The sequence below is a fragment of the Trachypithecus francoisi genome, unplaced genomic scaffold, assembly GCF_009764315.1.
Source record: "Trachypithecus francoisi isolate TF-2019V2 unplaced genomic scaffold, Tfra_2.0 Lachesis_group11, whole genome shotgun sequence".
Classification (NCBI taxonomy): domain Eukaryota; kingdom Metazoa; phylum Chordata; class Mammalia; order Primates; family Cercopithecidae; genus Trachypithecus; species Trachypithecus francoisi.
Genome location: NW_022681456.1, coordinates 68118605 through 68144581, shown reverse-complemented (window position 1 = coordinate 68144581; position 25977 = coordinate 68118605). Strand labels below are relative to the sequence as shown.

General features: G+C 38.3%; 1 protein-coding gene across 3 annotated transcripts in view; it reads left to right on the top strand.

Moving 5' to 3' along the window:
- HMGA2 (high mobility group AT-hook 2) overlaps window positions 1-25977 on the top strand; it is a 139438-nt gene that overhangs the window by 69737 nt on the left and 43724 nt on the right. Inside the window, exon 4 of one of the 3 annotated variants that reach the window (XM_033221374.1) lies at window positions 19679-20489. The exons of the other annotated variants lie outside the window; for them this stretch is intronic. Coding sequence (XP_033077265.1) covers window positions 19679-19873 — 195 coding nt within the window. The 3' untranslated portion in view covers window positions 19874-20489. Of the gene's footprint in view, window positions 1-19678; window positions 20490-25977 lie in introns of those variants that run through there. 3 annotated transcript variants of the gene reach the window in all.

Here is a 25977-nt window from a genome sequence, read left to right as displayed (position 1 = left end):
GAGAACTCTACAGTGGTGGAGAAGTACACTCCATTTATAGGGAATCCTGAATCAGGGTCATTCAGAGCATTTATTTTGTTTTGCGCTTAAATTTATTTCTGCTCTGGACATTTCTTTCAAATGGATCATTTTTACATTGCAAATCTAAGCATTTTATTCTTAAGAACTGTAATAATAAAGCTTTTCCAGTCCAGACATAGAAGGAAATTTGCAAAATGCATCAGGAAAGTATGGCAATTGTTTTTCAAGCCATCGTGTATTTGAGAAAGTATTGCATTCATTAGTGTTTGCAAAACTGTACATTTAATGGTGCAAAAGTAAAGTTGACTTCTCCCTTTTGGTGCACAGATGTATAAAGTTTATGGAAGTACACCCCAAGGTAGAGACTTATTGGAGTAACTCTTAGAAAGGGCAAAGTTGGCCATAAACAGTGATGCAATAACCCCATAATTATGTATGCTCAATTATTAGGAAGAGAAGTCTGGGAGAAGTGTTTTATATGATTACATGGGCAAATAAGAAGTGAGTGTGGAGAAGCACGGTCCAAAGGTTTGCATTTGTTGTGTATACCCCAAATAGCATCCTAATACAGCTTTATAATGTAAATCCACCGATACCAGTAAAATGACATTTAAAACAAATTGTAAAATGAACAACATTTGCAAAGCAATAAAGACACCACCTTTGCAACCACTTTACTACAGTTTTGAAAAATGTTAGTGAATAGCTCTCCAAAGATGCAAATAAATAATATTTTATTAGATTTCAGACTAGGAGAAAGGGGAGGAAAACCTTCAACTAGAATTACATGATTATTGCTTTGCTCCTCCCTCAACCCAGCAAACATTAAAATGGAACATAAAGCAAGTCTATAACAAGATTTATGAGGAAAGGTATTACACTTAGGGGCACATTGTGCAGAAAAGTCATTAAAATTGTTTGGGCCTTAAGAAGGGGAAAAAAAACCCTTTTGAGAAAAATGAGAAACTCAGATGTATCAAAATGCCTTCCTTATGATTACCTAAGGCTTTAGGTTTTTAAAAGCCATTGTACCTAAAGGTTCTGATTCATTCTCTATTGTGGCAGCTTTTTCCTACCAGACAAAACTGAAAGATTTTGTTTCTCTGGGAAACATACTTAAAGAGGTATAGTAGACCTGGCATTCCTTTTGCATGCTCTGGTAGACCCCGGCTCTTGTACAATAAAAACAATATAGGCATGTTATATTTGCCATATGTTAGTTAGGGGGTTTCAGCACACAAATACCTCCTTGTGCACAGAAGTAGATGAAAGCAAAGCTTACTGATGTCTAAGGTCCCTGTGCCTTAACTTACCTTCTTTATCCTACTTAGTCTGCCTAGCAGACTTTTTTTTGGTTGGTTGTGTGCATATTTGGATAATGGTGATAGCTCAGCTTATTCTTTATGCTTTGTTCCGCTCTGAGGACGGCTAGTACACTCGATTCAGTAGTATATGCTTTCTGATTTCCTTGCCTAATGTTTCTGTGTTATGCGAAATCTCAGTTTATTCTGTCAGTAAAGTTGAGGAGAGTAAGTGAGGAGTGTGTGTGCATGTGTGTTTTCTTATCTGTAAAGTTTTAACTTTGGCTTACTGTTTAACCAGGAAACTCAGCAGGACAAAGGAGATCTAAATAAAACTATATTCCTGTTGAGAATCTCCAAGGTTATGCAATACTATAAAATGGTGGTTTGAGTAGAAGTTCTGTAGTTCATCCTTATCAGAGTAATGGTTTTGGGGGTTTTTGAAAAGGAATGTTTCAAGGAGGTCTTTGAAAACCATTTTCTTCAAATGTTCATTGCATCTGAGATCCCATTTTTGTCCCTTTATTTGCTCCAGAATACCGCCCAACTGCCAACAAAGAAGGGCCTGTGCTCCCAGGAATTTTCTGCATTCCTCTCTGGAGTAGGCATTTTTCTCAGCTACAAAGGCCCTTTGGCGAATTCCCTCTAATCATTGGATTTGCCCTGGGCTCTGATAGGTGCCATTCATGGACTTGGTCTGCTGTTTGATGGGGCTGAGGCATTAATGGGATCTTTTCATGATAAACAAAACCGGGTAACATTACCAGAGGGATCACAAAGCTGCTGTTGTGGGGGGAGTGTGGTGCTTTCTCTCTCTTTCTCTCTCTCTCTCTGCTTTTTCCTTCTTCCTCCTCTTCTCCCTGTTCTTTTTATAAATGCACATTTGTGTGCGTGTGCAGCATGACCATTTCTAGAAGCAGATCTTCTGACCTTTGCTGCTACTCATAAGTCAATGGCCAATGGCAAAGCCTTTGTTGAACATAAGATGATTCTATAAACTGATCTGATCTACAGTAGCTTCACAGCCTGCGGGGAGGTCTGTGTTTTCTTAATTGATTAAACATTGGAAGAACACTGCATGAAGAATCTGATTTTGAGATCTTTCTTACATGCTGGCATTTAATTACTGAAAGTATCTGGTAGTTGAGATGAATGAGTCTGTGGGAATAAACACTTATCACAATAATTTGACTTCATGTGGCTGCTGTAGTGGTATATCCCTGACTGTGTTATCAATGCCAGACTGAATGGGGTAACTCCAGTCACTGTTGTATCCTACTTGCTTCTAAAAAGAATGCAAAAATTAGTTGAAACCTGATTCCTGCAATAGTGAAGAAGTGAAATTAGAATTATTTTAGGTGACGAACACTATTTTTTTTAATTTTTATTTTTGTGGGTATGTAGGTGTACATATTTGTGGTGTGAGAGGTTTTGATGCAGGCATACAATGCTTAATAATCACATAGGAGTAAATGAGGTATTCATCACTTCAAGCATTTATCCTTTGTGTTGCAAACAATTCAATTATACTCTTAGTTATTTTTTAATGTACACTTAAATTATTATTGACAATAGTCATCCTGTTGCATAAGACTGTTTTTTGATGAAAAGAAACTGACAGTACAAACTAGAGAACTTGCAATCATATTAATGACATTATTTTTAAGTTTCTGAAAAAATTAAGGAAAAAGTTTCTTATTTTAAATGGAAATCTCTGTGAAGTAATTTGGGAATAGGTAGAACATTAGGCATTCTGATAGAGGTAATTCTACTTACTTACCATGTGTTTTCTTATGTTCCATCTGAATACTGGGGCTCAGGCAAAAGGACAAAAAGGAGTGGTCAGGGATAGCACAGAGTGAGCAAGCGTGCAGAGCAGTGACTTAAAAGTCAAAAGGAATGTTAGGTTAAGGGAGGGTGGGTGAAAAGCAATGCTTATTATTTCTCCTAAAGCAATAAGAAAGGCCAAGTGCTGTGGCTCACGCCTGTAATCCCAGCACTTTGGGAGGCCAAGGCGGGCAGATCACCTGACGTCAGGAGTTTGAGACCACCCCGGCCAAAGTGGTAAAACCTTGTCTCTACTAAAATTACAAAAATTAGCTGGGCATGGTGGCACGCCCCTGTTGGAATCCCAACTACCTGAGAGGCTGAGGCAGGAGAAATCACTTGAACCCAGAATGTGGAGGTCGAGATCGCGCCACTGCACCACCAGCCTGGGTTACAAGAGCAAAACTCCATCTCAAAAAAAAAAAAAAAGTTAAATGATTCATCCATCGAAGGGATAGCACAGTGCCCTCGTGTTTCCACCAGCCAATTCTTCATTTTAATTTTGACATGACTTCCGGGCTAAGTGTAGGTATTTTAATATGAGTTACGGCCTCCAACTAAATAACAAACAGGACACCAGGCTTCTGTCTAGCCAAGGTTTCGTGATGCTATTTAACGGTCCCCAAATCCCTACCTCAGTACATTTTAAAATATCCAGGTGCTGTAAGTCGGATGGGAAAAAGTTTGACAGCTAGTCAAAGAGGAGATAAAATCATTCCCTTTGGTAGAGCAGCACTTTATTCATTTTTTTTTTCAGGTTTTGATTTTTGATTAATGCTTTTTGTTATCATCTGTTCAGTATAACATATTGTAAATCATAAATTCAGGGTTCAGATCTTTCAACGACTTTTGCAACTTGAAAGGTGGAGCTTCCCAGCCTCAATGGAAATCTGCAGTGGCTAGTGTTCCCTGCGGGGCCCCATTACCCAGTCCTGGAAAGGTGCTAACGGGGCATCGTTTTTTTTTTTCCCATGAAGAAAATATCATGCATTTTAAAATATCGGTGTTATCTGATATTCACGTTTCATATATATGGTTATAGTACATATTCAACAGCCCTTTTAAGGGCTTAAATATCCTTTATATCTACTAAAATCTTGGTGGTAGCCACTATACAATGAACTCTGCTATGTCCAGCACTTGATTCACATTATCCTTAATCCTCCTAGCCTCCCTGCCAAATCATGTTACGATTATTCCCATTTTAAAGATGAGGAAACTGGGGCTCAGGGAGGTTCTAGTGTTATAAGACAGTGGAGTCAGTTTCCAGTGATGCCTGGCAAGTGGCACTGGCTGTGTTCATCCTATTTTGCCTTCTCGTTGGTTTGTAACTCGTGTTTCTGAACAGACGAAAACTGAAAAGTTTAGTCGAATATCCGAATGTTACCAAATATCCTTATATTTTGTAGCTTGTAGTTTATGACACATTTGGGAGCAAGTTCTTTCCAATGTTTATTTATTCTCTATAGTACCTACATTTAACTTTTTTCCCCCATAATGACTTCCGATCCTACTTCTCCCTGATTCAGTATTCACTCCATTACTTCACTGGCCCTCTTACTTATTATCTGTCACAGGACGCACACACTTTGGAAAAATCTGCCTTGTGATATGATAATTGCAGGATGTTTTCTGAATTGCAGAAGGCTGGAGTAGAGGGGGATGAGGGTTTGAATCAAGTTTATCTCTGGATGAGAGGAATTCTGGCCTGGGAAAGGAACTGGAAACATTCTGGCCAGCTTTCTGAATGCTGGTTAAGGAAAAGCCTAACTCACTCTAGACTGCTCTGCATTCTAGACATTTTACCACGGTCTGTACCCTTTAGGATCTTATATTCTGAGGAAGAAAGTGATTATTTCCCGGGTCGTGTTATTTTTATGAAGAGAATTGAAGCTTTTTTAACTCTGGATAGTTTTTATTTTAATTTACAGATATCCCACTGCATCTTAGGAAAGCTGATATTTTTAGTTCGAAACTACTGGATCACATTTTACCTGCCAGCACTTTTGCCACCTAAGTAGTTTCCTGACACTTGGGGTTTCTCTACTACTCAAGTTAGACACTGAGACAACTATGCAGGGAATTTAAGCGAATAATAAAATCAAAAGAGGAAGGAAACCTTTCACCTCAATCATCTGAATATTTTGTGGTTTTAAAATCTTTACAGGATAGGGTAATATTTTAATACTTATAATGACTTCATTATTTTAGATTATCTTGTATATGTAATTTACATTACTTTTCTAACTGCTGTAAGCAAATTAGGTCATGTTTACTCTGTAGTCAGTGAAAACGATTTGTTCAAATTGAGGTCTCCTTGGATTATTTCAGTCATAACTACCTCTCCATTAGAGAGAAACGCCACTAATGATCAGCGTCTCTGCATTCTCTAGGAGGGTCTTAACGCACTCTAAATTTGTACATGAAGATTTTATTATGAAAACACTACATCTTACAGGACTAAATGGCATGCTACTATTCCAAGAAGCTTGTTTTTAGTTTTACTTCTCCCCTGGACTCCTTTTCAGGGTATTTTCAAGCAAGGTAGAATCTGTTCCTAGGTCACAGCATAGCTGAATGCCAGAGAGCAGAACTTAACCAGACCCAAATCTTGAACCTGGTTCAGGTAGAAACCAGACAAGTGTCATTAACTTTTCCTCTTAGTAGCCACAGCAAGCTCACAGCAGCCTGTAGCCAAGGACCAAGTGTATCAAAGGGGACTGACCAGCACTGTGGACTGCAGTGAATACATAGAGCAGGGTATGGAGACCACAGGGACAATTTTATTTTTTCCTGTTCTCTAAAAGACCACTAAGAACAAAATGAGCCCAATTTTTGTAGTAGAAGCCCTGGTAATTACTGAACACTTACTCAATTCAGTTAATAAAGCCAGATATACCCAAACTGGCCATTGTTTTTAAGGGAGATTTTATTTGTGTGCTGGAGGCAGGTTGGAGCCAACTGTTACATTTTTAGGAAGCTTGGGAGCTGGTTGTTAAACATAGCCATTACTAAAAATTAACATATATACATGTATAATTAAATAAATTATGTTTAAAAACAGTCAATGTGTAAAGCTCATCATTTCCAAGTTATTCTTCTGGACTTTACTATTATTTATGCTCTTGATGGTATTTATGTTTATTGTATCTATGTGGAGAAATACTACATAATGGTGTGCCACCTCCCATTTCTTTCCAGCTCTGTGTTTAGTGATGACACGTTAGCAGCTGAAATTGACCATGGTAGGAGCATTTACACCACAGAAATTGGCAAATGCTACAAATAGGACTTGACACATTGTTTTGATGATTGTCTAGACTTTAAAAAATTATTAAGGACATTTTAATAATGCAGGTTAAACTTAATAAAGTGTTATATCTGCAGCCTTTACATTATAAATAGCATAAAACACTTAAGGAAATATTCCTTGGGTATTCAAAAACTATCATCCAGTTTAGCAAAGAAGTCACTCACATTATTGATGAATGAGTAAAGCTCTGATTTCACTGTTTCACTTTGGTTTTACTTACTGATGTAAAGAAAAATATCAACCAATGTTCATGTTGAAACTGCACTTATTTGTTAATGACATGAGCTGTTTCTTTGCTGAAATGAATAGTCACCAAGCATTTGTTTGTTGTCTGATTTTGTGACACAGTTATTGGTAATAGAATTACAAAAACTGATACTGAATTTTGCAAGAAATAGCAAGTGAAACAAGTTACAGGTGTATGGAATTTAAAAACAGAGTATTACATGTTTTATTATCAATTGTCAATTGTTTACTAAACATTCCTTAAATCACAAATTTTATAATAAACTTATGAATATGTATATATGCACACATTATTTTTTCTCCTAAAGATCCTGACATTAAACATTTACTAGGCAATGGAAGACAATGGATGCCTTATGACGTAAATTCAGAAATCCCCCACAATTTTCTGTTGAGTCCTATTTTTAGATCCTTGTTAATTCGAAGGACACAAGCAGAACTTTTCAAACAAAATAAAACACACATACACACGAGCCTAAGAAACATGATCTCCACCAGCTTAATATTCTGAAGTATGTGAAAACAAAGTCTTTTATGTAAGAACTATAGAAATGTTTTTCAAATATAGTAAAAATGGATGGTGTTGATTAACTTACTTTATAAAAACTTTCCTGAGTTTATTCTCTGAGAAACAACTATGTAGAAAACTTTGTCCTGGGCTCTGCACTGATTTAAGGAGGACTTGATGCCTTTTTCCCAGATTGAGCTTAAATGTTTGCTCTAATATGGATCATCCTACTTTTAAGAGTTTTTTTTCTTTCCAAATAAATAGGTAAAGAGCCATTCTAAGTTTCTTAAGAGAATCGACATGAATTTGTGAAGACCGTTGATCATCTTAATTTGTCTTCCATAGATAGTAATAAACAAACAATATCGAACACCTGTTATATGCTAGATTCTATACCAGGCACATTCCTCAAAATTAATCTTTTGAAAATCTCTGTGAGCTCAGTTATAATATCTTCATTGTACACAAAAATGAGACATTATACTGGTAATCAATGATGAAGATGAGATTTGAGTTCAGGTTTTTCTGACTCAAAAATTCTGTGTCTTTTCTGAAAAAATCTTTTACCCCAAGAGCCGTTGAAAAAGAAAACAATCAAAAATTATATTCCTTTAAATTACTGAACACACACTGAGCCTGGGGAAATGCTTTCATCAAGTGTGAGAATAAAACTAAGTGACAGCTGGATGGCCAGATCCATTTTCTGCAGTAGATAGCGGAGTCTGAGAAAACAGCTGCCCAGAAATGAGGAAATGGAACAGACAGTATGTTTTGGTATCTTTTTACATTCAGAAGAAAGTAGAGAACCATATTCTGATGTCTTTAGTCATCTCTGATACAAACAAATTTTTGACCTGCTGATACTACAGGGTTTAATTGTGAAACTCATGTTGTGGCCTAAGATAATTCCAGCTTCCTCACTCTCCTCTTGTCCCATACAAAATATCAGTGTGCTACTTACCAGTACTAATTCAAAATTTTGTATCTAAATTTTGTAGAGTGAGATAGTTATATAAACCAAGTAGTAGTATTAGAAAGAAAATAAAGCAAGCTGAAGTAGGATCTAAAAGAAGAAAGAGAATACATTATTTGTATATATTGGTCTAAATGTTGCCTAGTTTTGTTTGTTTGTTTGTTTGTTTGTTTAAAGAAACAAGCACCAGGATATGAGATGTCACTGGGAATACCATTTCCCTTCAGCTGCTTTATATTTCATTGTGTCTTGGTCTAGAATGTGTTTATATACATATAAATATATTCTCCACCAAATACACAATTTGAAACTAATGGCTTTGCTGATTGAAAAGACTGAAACTTGTGTCACTTCACGAAAGCAGTTCCTAAAAACAAATGCCATAAAGTTAAATGTATATATGGCCAATGTATGCTAGAAAATAAAGGGACATGTAGGATTTTAAATCAGTTGATTGATTTTTCAGCCATCAGTTTGAGTAACATAAATTGCAGACTATTAGGAAACTTTGGAGAAATGCATAGGTTCACAGTAAAAGGATCTGAGTGGGGAAAAAATTACCTTTTAGGGACAGCCAAAAAGACTGTAGTCACAAGAGCAGAATGAACATACTGAGACATTGCTGGGGAGGTGGGAGCAGAGCAAGGGTCTCCAGTAAACAGGAGCCACTATAAGAAGGATCCAAGTTAAAGGTTCAAGACATCACAGTGAGTATTTTTTTTTAGGTTAAATGTTAGCAAAATGTTTCTGACAGGCCTGTCAAACACTATCCGTGGACCTACAGAGGCTGTTTGTGTTCCAAGAGTAGTGCTTCTTCATTCTGAGGAAGAATAGAGATTCCATCACAGGATTTCTGAACTCAGAGTTATGTCAGGTCTTTTCGGCTTTTTGATTGGTGAGAAATAGGCTTCTTTGGATAACTAGCAGATAACAGATAACATCCATTTTTGTTGCTGGAATGAAATAAGACCCAACACTGGCAAATTTACATTCATGATAACGGCCTAGAGCCGCTTGATTTCCTAGTGGAGATAAAGAGGAAATGTTTTATTTGGGGGAGGTGGGGATTTGCCAGTACGTAGTAGTAAATAACAAAATCAAACGCATCACGTAGTGATCCATGAGCAGTAATGATAATATCTTGAATTTGTACAGTAATTTGTAAAGCACCAGTTAATTAGAACTTTAAATCATTAGCTTCATACTCCAGAGGCCCTGGGCCAGGGACTTCTGAGAGATCTGTTCAACGTCATAGAATTAACTCGTGGATTGCGAGGCTGGGCCTAGAATCTGGACATACTGCTTCCACCCAATGTGTCCCTTGGCTCATTGAGTGACCAAAGCACTGCAGTCTCATCTACCTCTAGATTATAGACTCATCTTACAATTGAAGCTGCAGAGCAATTCATTTTTTAAATGACTTCTAATATCAAGCACTACACAATTATCAGGTATCTTTCCACATAGAATGGTGACCTATCTTGTTTTTCCACAGTAGAAAGCATCCAGAATCAAGACAGTGCAAGCCACCTCCTCCAGTTCCTTAGCAATTGTTCTTTAACTGATTTTTTTGCTGTAACTTTACAACTAAAGTATTACTGTTTTATAAATGAATAAAACAAGGTGCAAGAGAATGGTTCTGATATGCCCAACTGGTTGATTTGATGATTCTGAATGATGCTGTTTATTAATTGGTTCAAATGATATTTTTGACATTTTGAAGATTAAATTTCTGGCTAGTTTGATGATATTAATTACTTATTTTAAAACTCTTAAACATCTTACATATATGTAACTCTACAGCCAAGTCAGCTTTTGGGTAGGTAAATTAGAGTGAAACTGTAGAAAGTGAAAATTTTTTTCACTTTGGGAGGTCGAGGCGGGCAGATCACCTGAGGTCAGGAGTTCGAAAGCAGCCTAGCCAACATGGTGAAACCCCATCTCTAGTAAAAATACAAAATTTAGCTGGGCATGGTGGTGAGCGCCTGTAATCCCAGCTACTTGGGAGACTGAGGCACGAGAATTGCTTGAACCCGGGAGGCGGAGGTTGCAATGAGTCGAGATTGCACCACTGCACTCCAGCCTAGGCAACAGAGCAAGACTCCATCCAAAAAAAAAAAAAAGAAAAAAAAAGAAAAAAATTAATTTAATTGCAGATAAATAAAAAGTCATTTATATCAGTCTTTGAAATGCATGTCCTAATTTTTATTTCTTGGAGGCGTGGCTTTGTGCTTATTTTGGGAGTAGGTTCTAATAAATTGACTTTGTCACAAACACATACACATATATAACAGGAAATGAGGATGAATACTAAAGTGGGCATTTTTCTGTATAATTAACAATATTGATACAGTCAGTGAAACCAAATGAAATTGCTGTTTTTGTAAGTAAAAAAAATGGTTGAATATTGTCTGTTTCTCATGCTTTAGTCTGCTTAATTTTGTTTACGTGTTTATCAAGCTTCTTCAATGGGATTCCATTGTATTTTGAAACCAAGCTGTCTTCCAGAAGAAAAACAAAATGGAAAAAATATTACCAATATTTAAATATTTTGATTATTCATTATTACAGTTTTATAGGTTGAGGAATAGAAAGAAAAAGCAGAAGACAAATAAAATACCTCATGTCCAAACCTGTGTGTGGACACTAACTCCACGGCACAGACATGTCATCACTCGACTCCGTTTCTTCTGAGGATAGCCACACAGTGTGCATGACAATGCCTGCCCTGTATATGCACAGTACTCTTTGCATGCTTCTACTTACATAAGGAATATTTTTCTTTAAAAAATACTTTCCTTGAAAATACATATATTCTTAAACTAATACATTCTCTTTGGAAATTTTGGATAATTCATAAAAGCTGAAGGAATAAAATAAAATTGTTGAATCTTACTACTCAGAAAAAATATTTGTATTTTCTTCTTATACACTAAAATATTAATATATTCTTATTTAGAATATTAATATATTCTAAATAAATATTTATATCTTATACACTAAAATATTAATATTTTAGTGTAAATTTTTATCTATGAAGTAAACAATTTTAAAAGCTAAATATAGAGTCTCATTTAGAATATATGGATTATACCTTATGTGTAATTTTGTATTCAGCTCTTTACACTTCACATTATATTGTGTTTCCCAAGTCATTAAATATTCTTCTAAGTAACCAGAATAGATCAGCAATAGTTCACTTAAAACAGTGAACAAACTGCATTAAAAACCAGCCAGAGCCTTACCAAAGAGCTGATGCTATGAATACCAGTCATAGCTTAGTTGCTGTTCCATATGTTAATTTAATTTGACAGAGTAAGAGTCTTTGAAGTCCTAATTCTCTTTTGCATCCAATAAACCAGTTTTTATAGTGCGTGAACTTTTAGACATCAGCCTGCAGCTAAACTCATGTCGGGAAGTTGCCATGAGGTCACACATAACAATGGCTGGAGGGGTGTTCCTTTGGAAGTCTTGTGGGAGAGGTGAGGGGACTGTCAGGGGTCACGTGGGGGGTCAGTGCTTCTGATGATAGCATCTTATGGGCATACAGATTAGTTACCATTTTATGTGAGCTCTTGAAGGTTGATTTCTACAGAAATGGGTCCACAGTAGCCCAGCAACATTCATTAATAAGTGTTTAGGTACATCTTTGTGTTTATTCATGTTCTCTGTAGCTTTAGAAGGAAAAAGCTAAGCACAAGTGTCTTGCTAGTATGTTGTTTCACTTCCCATACTTCAGCGAGAAGGTGACTCTCTAGTCTTCCCTACCATCAGCATTTAGAATCTGGGTGGTGAGTTAGTTCAACTCATAGAATACTCTTGGGGATATTTTTGTTTGATGCTGATTAGGGCTGGTGGTACCCACTAGAAGGGTAGAAGCGAAAAGAAACAGGGTCTTAGGGAAGAAGATCGTAAAGAAAGAGGTTAAAAATAACAAATTATGCTGAACATTAAGTTCTGTAGAGTAAGGATTTTAAGGTTTTTTTTTATTATTCTTTGTTTAGATTGTACGTTCTTTGAGGGCAGAAATCATGCTTATAAGATATTACAAGTTTAGCAGCTGATGTTTTTGTCTAATAGTTATTCTGGAGGTTCAGCATCAAATATAGTGTCATAATTGCTACAAACATTAAAGATCAAGACCCTGCGGAAATGGATTTCTTTCCCAATTACTGATCACCTCCAGTGTGCCAGGACCTGTGCAAGGCTAGCATTTGACTGCAAAGGTGTATGGGCATTCCCTGTAGCTGAAAACGAGTGGGAGCCAAGCATGTGAACTGTTAACTTCAATAAAAAGGGGTTACCAGGTGCGGTGGCTTACGCCTGTAATCCCAGCACTTCGAGAGGCTGAGGCAGGCAGATCACGAGGTCAGGAGTTTGAGACCAGCCTGGCCAACATGGTGAAACCCCGTCTCTACCAAAAAAAAAAAAAAAATACAAAAATGAGCCAGGTGTGGTGACGCGTGCCTGTAATCCCAGCTACTCAGGAGGCTGAGGCAGGAGAATTGCTTGAACCAGGGAGGCAGAGTTTGCAGGGAACTGAGATCACACCACTGTACTACAGCCTGGGCAACAGAGCGAGAGACTCCATCTAAAAAAAAAAAGGGGGGGTGTGGGGAGGTAAAGTGCTCTGATGGAGTCATATGCTGAGAGTTCTGGGCCTCTCAGTGTTTGTCCAAAGTTAGGGGATCACTCAATGATCAATTAACTAGCATGAAAGAGCAATTCAGAGAGGAGTCTGTGCCCCTATTTGGAAGGACCTGGGAGGCCTGTTCTTTGGGGAGTTCTTCATCAATAACAGTGATTTGAGAATAGAGAACCGAAAGATAGAGTGGCCACTTACAAGGCATACAAGCCAACATTTAGGGAAATTGGTGATTAACAGGAAATTATTGGACAAGTGCTTAATATTTCCAGTAAGGATGTTTCTAGGTAACAATCCTGTTGTGGCCGCGTGGTTCTGGGAAGTGGTAGACATGGGATTAAGCAGCTGCACTGGATAGTAATGATGTAATTAGGTTTCCAACATAATTTCCAGTCCTTCTACTGCTTCTGGGTGGTTTCAATGACTGTGTGACCTGAGTTTCATTTTGGCAGTCCATTTCAGCTGTACCGTTGCTTTTCAGCCATTACAAAGGTAGCTTGACTGCCTCTTTACACTTAATTACTCAAATCTGTGTTCTTTAAATAAAATTGAGATATCCATAGAGTCTGCCAATTAAGCATTTAGGGGAAACCACACACTGTGGAGAAAAGAAGGTCAAATTAGACAATCAAGTGGACCAAGAATTTGCCTAAGTTTGGTATAATTTTGTTGAAGATTAGCTTATTTTCATGGTGAGTTATGGTGTTGCATGGAAAGCGCACTTTACATTACTCGTACCTGACTGTCAAACAGCCATTACATGTGAAGGGCAGCCTGTATACAGGCTGGGTTTCCCCTTCCCACTTGGGAACAGGCACGGGGAACTATTGGCATGAGTCATTCTCCTTAGCTCGGCATATCTCACACATGTATTGTAGTTCTATTCTCCAGTCTGTCTGTTCTACTCGGTGTGATTTCTTATTCATACATTCCAACATCTCTAGATTTTTCCTCATCTCTTCAAAGTCTCATTCACTTGTCTTCTAGATATTTCCTTTCACATCCTTTCTTTTTTTTCTTTTGCTTTTCTCTTTATTATTAACCTTTTTACAATTTCAAAATGAGCTACATATGTCTCCAGTTGTTGCTGGGAAGTATTGGTACTTTCTTCATTTATCCACAGCTATTTTAGTGCACCATGTTAAAATTATTTGTTTATGCATCTATTTCTTCCTTGAAGGAAGTTTCATCTTTAACATCTTCCTTGGCATCTAATGGGGACTTCATAGATGCCTATGTTTTTAACCATTGTAATTTTAGTAAGTAAGTTTATTCTGCTTTCCCGATAGTCAATTCACAAGCACACTTTTGCAATCCAACTCCCATATAGATTGAGGAGTTTCTGCAATGTGGTCAACTACGGCAAAAGGCTTTTTTTGTTACAAAACTCTAATCTTGATCCACTTTGACCCCACCTGAATTCCACTATAATTACCTTTACAACATATATCCTACCATCATCTTAAAAAGGCTTACTTCTGAACACATCCGCTGGCAGAAGATTTGTTTTACCTTCTTTTCTAGGAAATTGTAGCTTAGCCAACTATGAGACTGTCTGACTTTAATTTTTCTTACTTTCCAACTGTTGATCTAACTTTTAAAAAGTAAATAGATTACCTTTAATTTGCTTATTATGCTCAATAATCACAGATTAGCAATGTAATAATTTTAATAACAGAAAGTACATCTAAATCTCTACTGTTTGTATGTAAGTCCCATACCTGGGAGCCACAATACTTTCAAAAGTGCACATCAAAGTAATTGTTTTGTCTGGCGCCAGCACAAATTTCTGCTGGGACCTGCCCCATTTAATATAAATTATATTACCTGTGGAATTTAAAAGGATGTAAGGTGTAGCGTGCCCTGCAGGCAGGAAATTTAAACTATGGATTGCCTTCTTTTTTTTTTTATCTCCGATTTATTCCTGTAATGTGTAATATTTAGCATCCCTAATTTCCATTTAATCGTTTTACAGGCATAGTTTGAATTTTTCAGTCATAGGGAAGACAAAGTTAGAAATCCTATTATTCTCTCAGGCTAACTTGAGAATGAAAAATATCTAAAGCTGGGGTGAAGTGGGAAATAGATGCCATTATCTGAAGGAGTCTATTTAGAAACCAACTAACCAACAAACAAAAAAAAGGATGATGAAGAAAAATAGGGAGTTTTGACCTAATTTAACCAAAAACCATCAAGCTTCAAATCTGATATATTTGCCTCTTTTTTGCCTGTATAGATGTGAATGTAGGAACAGCACATCCACGGGCATGAATATGGAGATATAACCTCATCTCTGTAAATCCATTGAACACAATTTTATCCCCGGCTTAGAGGACAAAGATGTTATATTTTAAGCCTGTGGAGGAAAACACACGCAAAACCAGCTGTTCAGGTGGAGAAGTCTGGCTTCCACATTAACACCCTCAGTGACCAATTGGGCTCACGTAGTCCTCTCTTAGGAGATGGCTGCATGCATAACATCTTGGATGTTGAATGTACAGAACGCTTTCACTAGGACCAGTAAAAAGGGCAAATAAAGCTAACTGCACAAAAGATGATATGTTGAAAAGAGGTAGAGAGAAAGGAAGGAGAGAGAGCATATACTAGAGAAAAAAAAACTAGAGGAGCTAAAGACCAAAGCAGTGAAGACGAGGCTCCTGTCCTCCTCCCCTCTTTGTGTTCCAGGTGGTTCTTACACTCATTTTTACTCAGCCACAGCTGAAAACATGCTTCTTTCTCTGCCCTTAGTCAAAGGAAGGGGCTTCTGTTCAGTCTCTTAATGAAGTCATTGCCTAACCATTCTCATGAAACAGGTCCCCATCATCAAGAGGAGATACCTTCTCCAGGTCTTTTTCTTTTTTGTTCTATAATCCGAGTATTCTCTCAAAGACTAGCATTGCAGTCATGAACAGTAGTCACTGTTGACCAAGATACTGCATTAAATCTTTTATGTCTTACTTAAAAATCTTTACATCGTACTCACTCCTCATGCCTACAACATACGCTCTATTGTCCCAATTTTATAGACTATTGAGTAAGATGTTCTGTATCTTTAGCCATGAATATAAACACATGTAGTTGATAATTCTACATAAGATTTTGCTGTTTTTCCTTTGCTCCTGCATGCATTTCTCCCTGTTCAGTGTCTGTGGTCCCTGAGTTTTCATGACATCTTCTGGTAGGAACTTGGGGTACTAGATCCTCAGACACTTTTTACAGTTTTCTCCTTTTTTTATTTTTAAAACATCTTATTAGTTCTTGGAGTACTGTCCAACTTTAACTGAAATGCGCATCTCCATGGTTTTCTTTTGGTTTCCTATATGTTTCCTTTTGCCTTATTAAAAAAAGGGGGGGGCTAAATACCCTTTGTCCCAAGGGTTGACTGAATTCAAAGGCTCAAATTCAAGTTTTTGAACTGTATAGACAGGTTAGTAGCAATTAGTAGTTGTTGAATGCCAGTGGTAGAGAGAGCTGGTGTTTAGCTTCCTTCCACCCCATTCTCCTATTCACCTTTGTCCTTTCAGCATTAGAGCCCCCACAGATTCTGCAGCAATGGACAAGATCTTCAAGAGGAACAATATTAAGAAATAAGGCTTCAGATACGCAGAGGACATTTTCTAATCTTAAAAGCTGATATCGAACAATAGAACTATTTATTTCAAAACGACACTCCGTATATCCAACTCAGTTGGTATACTTTGATGACTTACATTAGCATTTAAGGAACAAGCAAATTTTAGAAGATGCCTCTAGATTCAAGTGTTGGAGGCAGGGAGCAGCTGGTCTTTGTTGTTAGAAAAATAGATATTCAAAGATTGGGATAACAGATGAACCATCTCTACCACTTGACTTTAAAGTTAGCTTTTAGATAAGAAGACAGCTTAATAATGGGCTGGTGGTTGAGAGGATCATCCTTCTAAAAACCTTAATATGCTTTCAGTCTTCCCCGGAAACAGGTGATAGGGTAGTTGGCATCCACATCCTCTGCTCAGCAGAGCAGCTTCTCTGCTGGCACATTGCTTGGCAGGATTCCAAGGAAAGCTGTGTGATGACAGCAAGATTAAGATCCAGGAAGCAAGGCCCGGTCATATGCTCTAAGTTGTCCATTTCTTCTATTCCCTTAGCATGTTCGATTCCACGAACACGGCTTATTCCAAAAGCCAATCCTCCTAATGAGCACTCGGTCATTAGAATTTTCATCAATACCAAACGGCATTACATTTGGGATCCCTTTTGGTCTTTCTTGTCATACCCGAGATGATGAGACCCTTTATACTCTAAGTGCCCCTTATGCACACACAGAGCCAGGGCATCTGTGTAGAAATAAGAACTTACCATGGTAAATGGTCAGTACTGTTGAATCTCCAGGATGTGGGATTCACCAGATTTAACTGTATGTTTACTAACAATTCCATTCTAAAAATTACGTTACAAGCATGGCCAAACAGAAATGAAACTATGATAGTGGCATCTCTGTACTAAAAGTCTACTCTCTATGGATCTGGCTATATCTACACTTATAGATAATACGTTGTATGGAAGTTCTGGTGTCAGAACTTCAGGCTGGTGATCCCTGATTTAGATACTATATTAACTATATCTTTCCACTAATCTTTCTGTTTATGTTCTCTTTACAATCCCCAAACACCCGATAGTTTGCAACCCTTACCACACTTCACAGAATGATTCTTCAGGTAAATAATAAATATGAAAGTTTTAAATTTATGCATATTACTTTGGTAAGCTAATCAAATTTTTTATGTTAAAGTGAACTTGATATATTTTTATATTCTGTCATTTATTTCTTCATTAAGTGCACAGCTTTAAAAATTTTCAGTGCTGGCCGGGCGCGGTGGCTCAAGCCTGTAATCCCAGCACTTTGGGAGGCCGAGACGGGCGGATCACGAGGTCAGGAGATCGAGACCATCCTGGCTAACACGGTGAAACCCCGTCTCTACTAAAAAATACAAAAAAACTAGCCGGGCGAAGTGGCGAGTGCCTGTAGTCCCAGCTACTCAGGAGGCTGAGGCAGGAGAATGGCCTGAACCCAGGAGGCGGAGCTTGCAGTGAGCTGAGATCCGGCCACTGCACTCCAGCCTGGGCGACAGAGCAAGACTCCATCTCAAAAAAAAAAAAAAATTTCAGTGCTGCAAAAATAGGCCAAAAAGTGTGACCTCATGTATTTTAAATTTAAATAAATGAATGAATGAATATACAAATGAAAGAAATAATGTCCCCTGGGAGCAGTCTTCAAAGTGGGCCTCAGCAAAATAAAGAACAAAAGCTCCTAGACCTTGCTTTCTGCTCTGTCTAGAACCCTTCTGAAACTCATTTCCTCCGATCTGTAGAGTGGCAGGGGAGTCCTGGATACTTGGGTCCTTTGCATTGTCTTGTTCATGCTGAATTATCAGTTTTACTTAGCAGTTATAAGTGATTCACATTGAAGTTAAAGGAACAACCTGAGGAAGTGTTGTTCACAGACAGCCAACCCTCAGAATGTGTTTGAAAACATAGATTATGATTCTGGGAAGAATCCTGGATTTGGAATCTCTTCCTGGATTTAATGTCAAGCCATAGCTCCATCAGCTATTTACTGGATGAGTCCCTCTTCGTCTGTGGCCCACAGTTTTCACAAGTCTAAACTATGGATTGTCATAGGATGATCATGCCGAATGGGGCATTTTAGTTTCCAAAATGAGAACAAAAGTTAAAAAAGAAGCTGTTTTAAGGATGACAAAAACTCTCAAAGCAGTCCTTTAGCACTTCTATGTCCCTGCTCTGAGGCAGGACCACTCTTAAATTCTTCCATTCAGATAAAAAGTCTATATTGTTTGAAAATACCTTCAGAGGAGATGTGGTAGGAATTTACTCCACAAGCACAGTTACACTAGACATTATTAATTAATTACTTATAATCATGAGTCTCTTGTTTTCTGTATAGTTCTCCATCCAACAGTTCTTCAGTTCCACCATTCCTTCTGCCATTTTGTGCTATTTTTTCCTTCTGTCATTTTGTACCATTCTGTAGCAGTTTGCCTCTCCTTCCTTTTTTCTGGTCAACTCCTTCAGTGGTCTTCCCCATTTTAAACAAACTTCACTGCTCCGCTCTTCTCCGGGGTCAGTCATCTTGACTTCTGCATAGGAAGAAGATTCCACAGTCTTCCTCAGCCACTGAGTCAAATAAGTGCAATCTTTCTGGTAAGGAAACTTGCTGTCTTGTTGCAGTTAAAGCCCATTTCCTATTCTTCTTCAGAGCCCGTTTCAAAACAGCTGGTTACCATCCTTTAGGTTAGTCCTTCCTAGACAGTACTTCAAAAACATTATATCACTTTTCAGTCTTTTTTGTCAAGCATGAGTTATAGAACTTCCTTTAACTTTTTCTCATAAGGCGTATTATTCAGCCTTTTAATAAGCAGCAGGGTGTAATTGAAAGAATATGGGCTTTGTAGTTAGACCTAGGTTTGAATCTGGGCTGTGTTACTCACTAAGCTGTTTGACCTCACTCAGAGCTCATGACTTCTGAACATAAGTTCCCTCATCTGTCAGGTGGAGTTCATGGGACCTGTGTCACAGGGTCCTCATCACAGCTGATGTGTGTGGTGTTCCTGATGTGTCATCAGTGCTCTAAAAAGTGTTGGTTACCCTTCCACTTCCCTTTCGTTGTACTCTCCTCTACATCAGGTCACTATTTTCTGGCACTTATGGAGCCTAGGATTGAACACAATGTTGATAATTTGAAATAATTATCTTTATTCATCCCCCTGCAACATGCTTTTTAAAAAATGTCTTGGTTGTTTGTTGTTGTTATTGTTTTTTGAGACGGAGTCTTGTTTTCGTTGCCCAGGCTGGAGTGCAGTGGTACGGTCTCAGCTCATTGCAACCTCTGCCTCCCAGGTTCAAGCAATTCTCCTGCCTCAGGCTCCTGAGTAGCTGGGATTACAGGCACCCACCACCACACCCTGCTAATTTTTGTATTTTTAGTAGAGATGGGGTTTCACCTTGTTGGCCAGGGTGGTCTCGAACTCCTGACCTCAGGTGAGCCACCCGCCTCGGTCTCCCAAAGTGCTGGGAATACAGACGTGAGCCATTGCACCTGGTCTAAAAAATGTCTATTAGTGTTTCATCACTAGATCTGTGCTGAGGTATTCATGCCATACGCCCCACCCTGATGTCATATCCACGGGACAATCTACTGCCAAGAACCATCTCCAAGAAGAAAACATCTCTGGGAAACAGTATCAAAAGGAGTCACTTAATTGTCATTGGAGGAGTCCAGGGTAGCTCTTGATCTTATTTTCACCTTGAGGAACTGTCCATTACATCTATGAACCTTATGTGTGGCTTTCTTCATATAGAAACCGATCGGGTGTCCTTCAGATCATTTCAAAACACTCGGTTATTCTTTCTTAGGTTTCCAACTGAAGTCTGCATCCCAAGATGCAGTTTCAGTGCCATTCCATATGGCACCCTTGTGCAAATTTGAAAAAGGTACTCACTCTAGGCACATGCAGAGCCTAGAGGGGGACAGCTTAGAGAGTAGAGGGTGGGCTGAACTCCAGTCACTCTTGTACAGTACACTCTTGTACACCTTTTTGCAGAAATCACAGTGTGGCTCTGGTGTGGTTTGATTTCATAAAACAGATACTTAAAAAGTATTCACTGTCTCTGTCTCTTCAGTGCCATGTAATATCACATGACCTTCCTTTCTCATTCCATTGGTCTTTTCCTGTATCTTTTATCTTCTGTGAAGTTTGTCAGTAACATTTCATTCCCAGCTTCAAATGAGCTGCCATGACTCCTACCAGTTCCAGCTATTTCTTTGGATGCACCTTTGAATGCCTGTCTTGACTTACACTTTTGTGTGTGTGTGTGTGTAATTACTCTTTGGGTTTAAATTTTGGGCATTTGGGTATTAACCCAAATAGATTTTGCTAAAAATTTCATTCTATTAACAGATTCTTGGTAATAGCAAATTGGCAAAATCTAGATAGTTAATTCATATTAACTTTACTTCCCCCTCTTCTCTACCATGCCTCTAGAGATGACTTAACTGAGCATCTAAATGACCTAAGCCAGGATGCTGGAGGGAAAGGGGGAATGGGTGACCATCAGTCTTAGATAATCTACACACTAATAACCTTCAAAGGAGGTGAGAGTCCAGTCGTTCTAAGAGGAATACCGTGCTGTCATCCTTGCCAGAACAGAAGATCCTTTTATACTAGGCCCACAACTTTGGACAAGTCCCCCACAGAACAGTGAGGGAGTACAGTGGACCATTACATTTTCCAGGGCTCGGCCAAATTGATTCTGGTGGTCAATGAAGCTGCAAGTCTCAGGAAGGTGGTCCCATGTTCAGTAACTGATAGGTATTCTTACATTCATCTCAAGGAGGTAGAAGAATACTTTAATATAAAAAAAAATGTGTAAAAAGGGATGAAGATTAAGAAGTGGAAAACTTGAAGTTAAGCCAGAGGCAAAATTTCCTGACAGCATGATGTACTGGACTGCAGATAGGTCTTTTGATGGATATGCTTGCAATTCCATTGTTAAATTAATCTTGTCTGCATTTTTCCGCATTTATTTCTAATGTGTCTGCTAGGCCAGTACCTCCCTGGGAACATAATATAAAAACAACTATTAAGTAAATAGAAAAGCTTAAACAATACGCATATAACTCCAGCTTGAAGCATTTTTTTAATGCTCTATAAATCACTAGAAAACACGTGACAGGAACTATTCCTGATCGGTCTTAGGATGTGCAGGATACCCCAAGAAGGTTTTCCTGTTTATTACTTTTTTGAGTGTATTGATTTATGTTTTTTGACTTTGAGATAGTTAATATCCAGAAGAGTTATTTGGCTATGGAAATAGCCTTGAAGGCTTAGGTCTGGGAAAATAATAGAGAGAAAGAGTTAGTAGGGCTTAGTAGAAGAATTGAGGGAAGGATGCAGGGAAAAGTGGACAACAAATAGAAAGAGGAAGCTGGTGAAGGCAGACCTTGGTAGCTGGGGCAGCGGCACTTGGGCCGCTCCCGGTGAGTTAGCCCGCAGAGGCGCCTTTGGGCGGCGAGAGAATAAAATCTGGTTTTGACATGTTTATTTTATATGGCAATGAAATGTCTAGCCTATATATTTTGTAGACATTGAGAAATAAGGGACTGAAAAGAGGAAGAAGGGTCAGGGCTGAAGATGGGGATCTGGGGCTCATCTGAGTATAGGTGGTAATTGAATCCTTATGGCTGCACTAAGGGAATAAGTAGAGAAGGAAAAGATGAGCTAGGAACCCCTGGCTGAGCCCTGGGGGCACTAAGTGGTAACGCATGTAGGGAGGGGGAGAAGTTAAAAGAAGGAAGAAAAAGCAGACAAATATCTGAGGAGTCCCAGGGCCTAAGGTCTCTGCCACTGAGGCCGTGAGAATGTTGAGAAGGCAACACAGATCCCTGGAACGGGGGAGTCGCTAAGAAGTTCAGTAAGAAGCCATGGTGTTTGACAGCTTCCATAAAAGCAAATGACAAAAGCTAGGACTGCAGAGAGGTGAAACCAAGGCCGAATCTGGGTCTGGTCTGGATAGTTTCCTCCATGCTCTCTAGTACAGAGCTTTATAAGATAGTGTTGGTTTAACGAATGAGGGAGGGAATGAGTGAATGAATGAATCAAGCAAGTAAGCAGATATAGAAACATGGGCGTTTTCATAAAGCAGAGTACTCAGCAGTGCCTGTGAGCATCACTGACAGGCCAAACACATAAAACAGGCAGAAGGGAGAACAGGAATTGAGAAAAAGAAGGACAAGGAAGAGACGGAAGGGGAAAGGAAAGAGCAGTAAGGACTGAAGAAGGCCGGGGTTTCCTGGAGTGTGCAATTATGGAGCCCTAGATCTGTGGGTTTGGCCCTTACTTTGTTCGTATCTCTAGTTGTTTCTTTGACATTCATCTTGTCTCTGCGATGAAACTTTAAGTTTCTTAGCAAAGACAAGAACTACTGTTGTGTATCTCTTTAGTAACTAATACAATTCTATAAGCATTTACTTTATACTTGATAACAGGTAGAGAGAAAGAAAGCATGTTGTCAGTAATTTCTAAAAAATGAAGAATTATCTAGAAATTTAGTTAGTTAAAACATCCAGTTTTGATAAGTCAAACTAAAACATCCATTCTTCATTCAGAAGAGGCTTTTAAACTTGGATTTTCTAAGTAATTTACTCAAACCCCTGTCTTGTCTCTTAAAGACCCTCTTGTGAAATGCCCTTGTGAAGTGCTTGTGAAATGGCCTTCTTACTTAGCTCCACAAAATGTCCTTCCTAATCTTAGCAAAATGAAGAAATGGGTCGAAATGATTTGAAATATGCTTCTCTGTCTTTTCCTTCACCTCTTTTTGGTTCCATTTTCGTAAGAGTACCTGTCAGCATTTGCAGATGAATTAAAGGCAGTGTCGTTCTGGAGGGAAATCACATGTTCCTTTGATTTTGTGATGGAAGGACTTATAAAGAGAAGTGGAGCTTGGTTAGAAAGGAGAAATGTGCACATGGGAAACGAAAGCAGGGCTGGTGAGAAAACTTGGTGGTGGCGTTTAATTAATTTTGATACTGGGAAATAGTTCTGTAGTTAATCTATAAGATTTTTTATGCTGAATGCTTGGAAAATTTCAACTTTTTTATTTTCAACCACTTTGTATGCAGTGATGGCGTAAATAAGAAAAATGGCCCTTGAAAACATCAAAAATGTAATTTTCACCTTCTTATGCTTTAAAAACACCTAAATGCACTTTTCTCAAACTTTTAAGAAAAGAAACAAAACTCAGATTTTGTTAAAGATCAAGATGAATGGTGTTGACAAATTTCAGGAGGCTGGAGACTCTGAAAATAGTCTTATGGATGACATCTGTATATAACTTTAAAATGCTCTACCACAGATGCTCCTATAACGGCAACAGAGAAATAGCTGGAAAAGGTAACAATGTTACTTATTTTATTAAATATGTAAGAATTGTTTGCATCCATTTCCTGGCAGTATTTCCTATTTTTAGGAGTGAGATCAATGATGTTGTAGAGCTAGAGATACCAGTGGGCTGACTGCAATTTTCAAAGCACCTTGAGATGTAAAAAAAATGTTTCTGCAGGAGGGAAGGGGTACAGTTCTGGTAAATCTCTCAGCAAGATGAGAAAGAAAAGGGTCTAGACAGTCTTGTTTCATCTGATAGAATTTTCCCACGGAAGATGGGCAAATCTCAGATAAGAACATTTATCAGACCTCACACATTTTATAGCCACATCCCTTTGGGAACATTACACAGCATAGACTTGCTAAGTCCTGAAAATGGAAGACAGAAAGCACTATAAAAAATATGGACTGGCGCCCTGAGAAACCAGTCTTTATTACTCACCCTAACATATACATTAGGCATTTTGGTGTACTTGGTAAATGATACATAAGACTGTATCACTAATGAAAATACAGCAGTAGTCCATGAGCTCTTGGCTCAAAAGAAAGCAAAAGTAAATTAAGCAAAATACCTAATTTTTAAAAAAATAGTAGTGGTCCTATTGGAAAACCAAATATATGCTGACCCACTTTTCCTATTCTGCTCTTGTCTGATTTTCATAACAATGGGTGAATGCAGAGGAGCCTTGAGCAGGATTGCAGAAAGCAGGTACCTATAGTCCATTAATCCCAAACTTCCGAAGCAAGAGCAAGTAAGCTGGCAACCTAGGAGATGCTTTAGTAGTAAGGCAGGTGTTGCCAGGGCAGATTTTTGCCAATGAAATAAGAATTTAAGCAAAATGTTAAATTCATTTAATGTTATTTCAAAGGCTAATCTAATAATTCTTAAACATTTATGTAAATCTGCCACTTTCTCAACTCTGGAAGACAGATAAAGAGAACCACGTGGGAAGATATAGCGTGTTCTATTACTTGCCATTCAATTGATAAGAATTACAATGTCTGTGAATTCATCAATACCACTGAAAGACATGCAGTGGAATCAAATAGGTGGCAGAATAGGTATATGAATAGCATAATAGAACAAATCTTTCACCAAATGGTGTTCAGATTTGCTGTTTATTTGTGGCTTAGTTAATATTATCCTGCTTTTCCTCAATCCACAAAGGATTCAAAGCGTCTTACAAAGAACACCGTGGGCCTCAGGCAACCAGCTTTTAATGACCAAAAATGAACTCTTAAGTCCATGACATTTAGTAATTTGTCACTTTTCTTGGGCACAAAGTTGAATTCTGGCTCCAGGAAACTGATGTTTGGGAGAAAATCATTTAGTTGTGGATGAAGTGAGCCAACACATAGCCGGTAGTCCCAATGTGACTTATTTGTTTCCTAATTTGAGTTTACATAGTAACTCTCTTAAAGAAACAAAACCCTTTTTTAGTGATGGGGGAGTTCTTTGTGAAAATAGCCATGAAGTGAGAGATGAGTCCCGGGTAGAAGCTGGAAAGGGAGTTAACTTGCGGTATGAGGATGTGCACAGGAAATGCTTGCCTCTAGATAGTAATACAGTTTCAGGAGAAATCTCCAAACCTGAGTGAACTGTTTCCTGGATTCTCAAGTTTAGAGACTGTGAATCTGGGGGCTTGCCAAGTCCTCAAAAACATCAAGGGCCTACTAAAATATAATAGAAAATCTAGAAAAAAAGATAAAAAGACAAGGAACATGTAGATTTGTTTAGAATGTGTACTTTAAATGCAATTCTCCTATTACCAATTGATATGGTTTGCCTGTGTCCCCACCCAAATGTCAACTCGAATTGTATCTCCCAGAATTCCCATGTGTTGTGAGAGGGACTCGGCGGGAGGTAACTGAATCATGGGGGCCAGTCTTTCCTGTGCTATTCTCATGATAGTGAATAAGTCTCACAAGAGCTGATGGGTCTATCAGGGGTTTCCACTTTCGCTTCTTCCTCATTTTCTCTTGCTACTGCCATGTAAGAAGTGCCTTTCACCTCCTGCCATGATTCTGAGTCCTCCCCAGCCATGTGGAGCTGAAAGTCTAATTAAACCTCTTTTTCTTCCCATTCTCGGGTATGTCCTTATCAGCAGCATGAAAAGAGACTAATACAGTAAATTGGTACCAGGAGAGTGGGGCATTCTTGAAAAGATACTTGAAAATGTGGAAGTGACTTTGGAACTGGGCAACA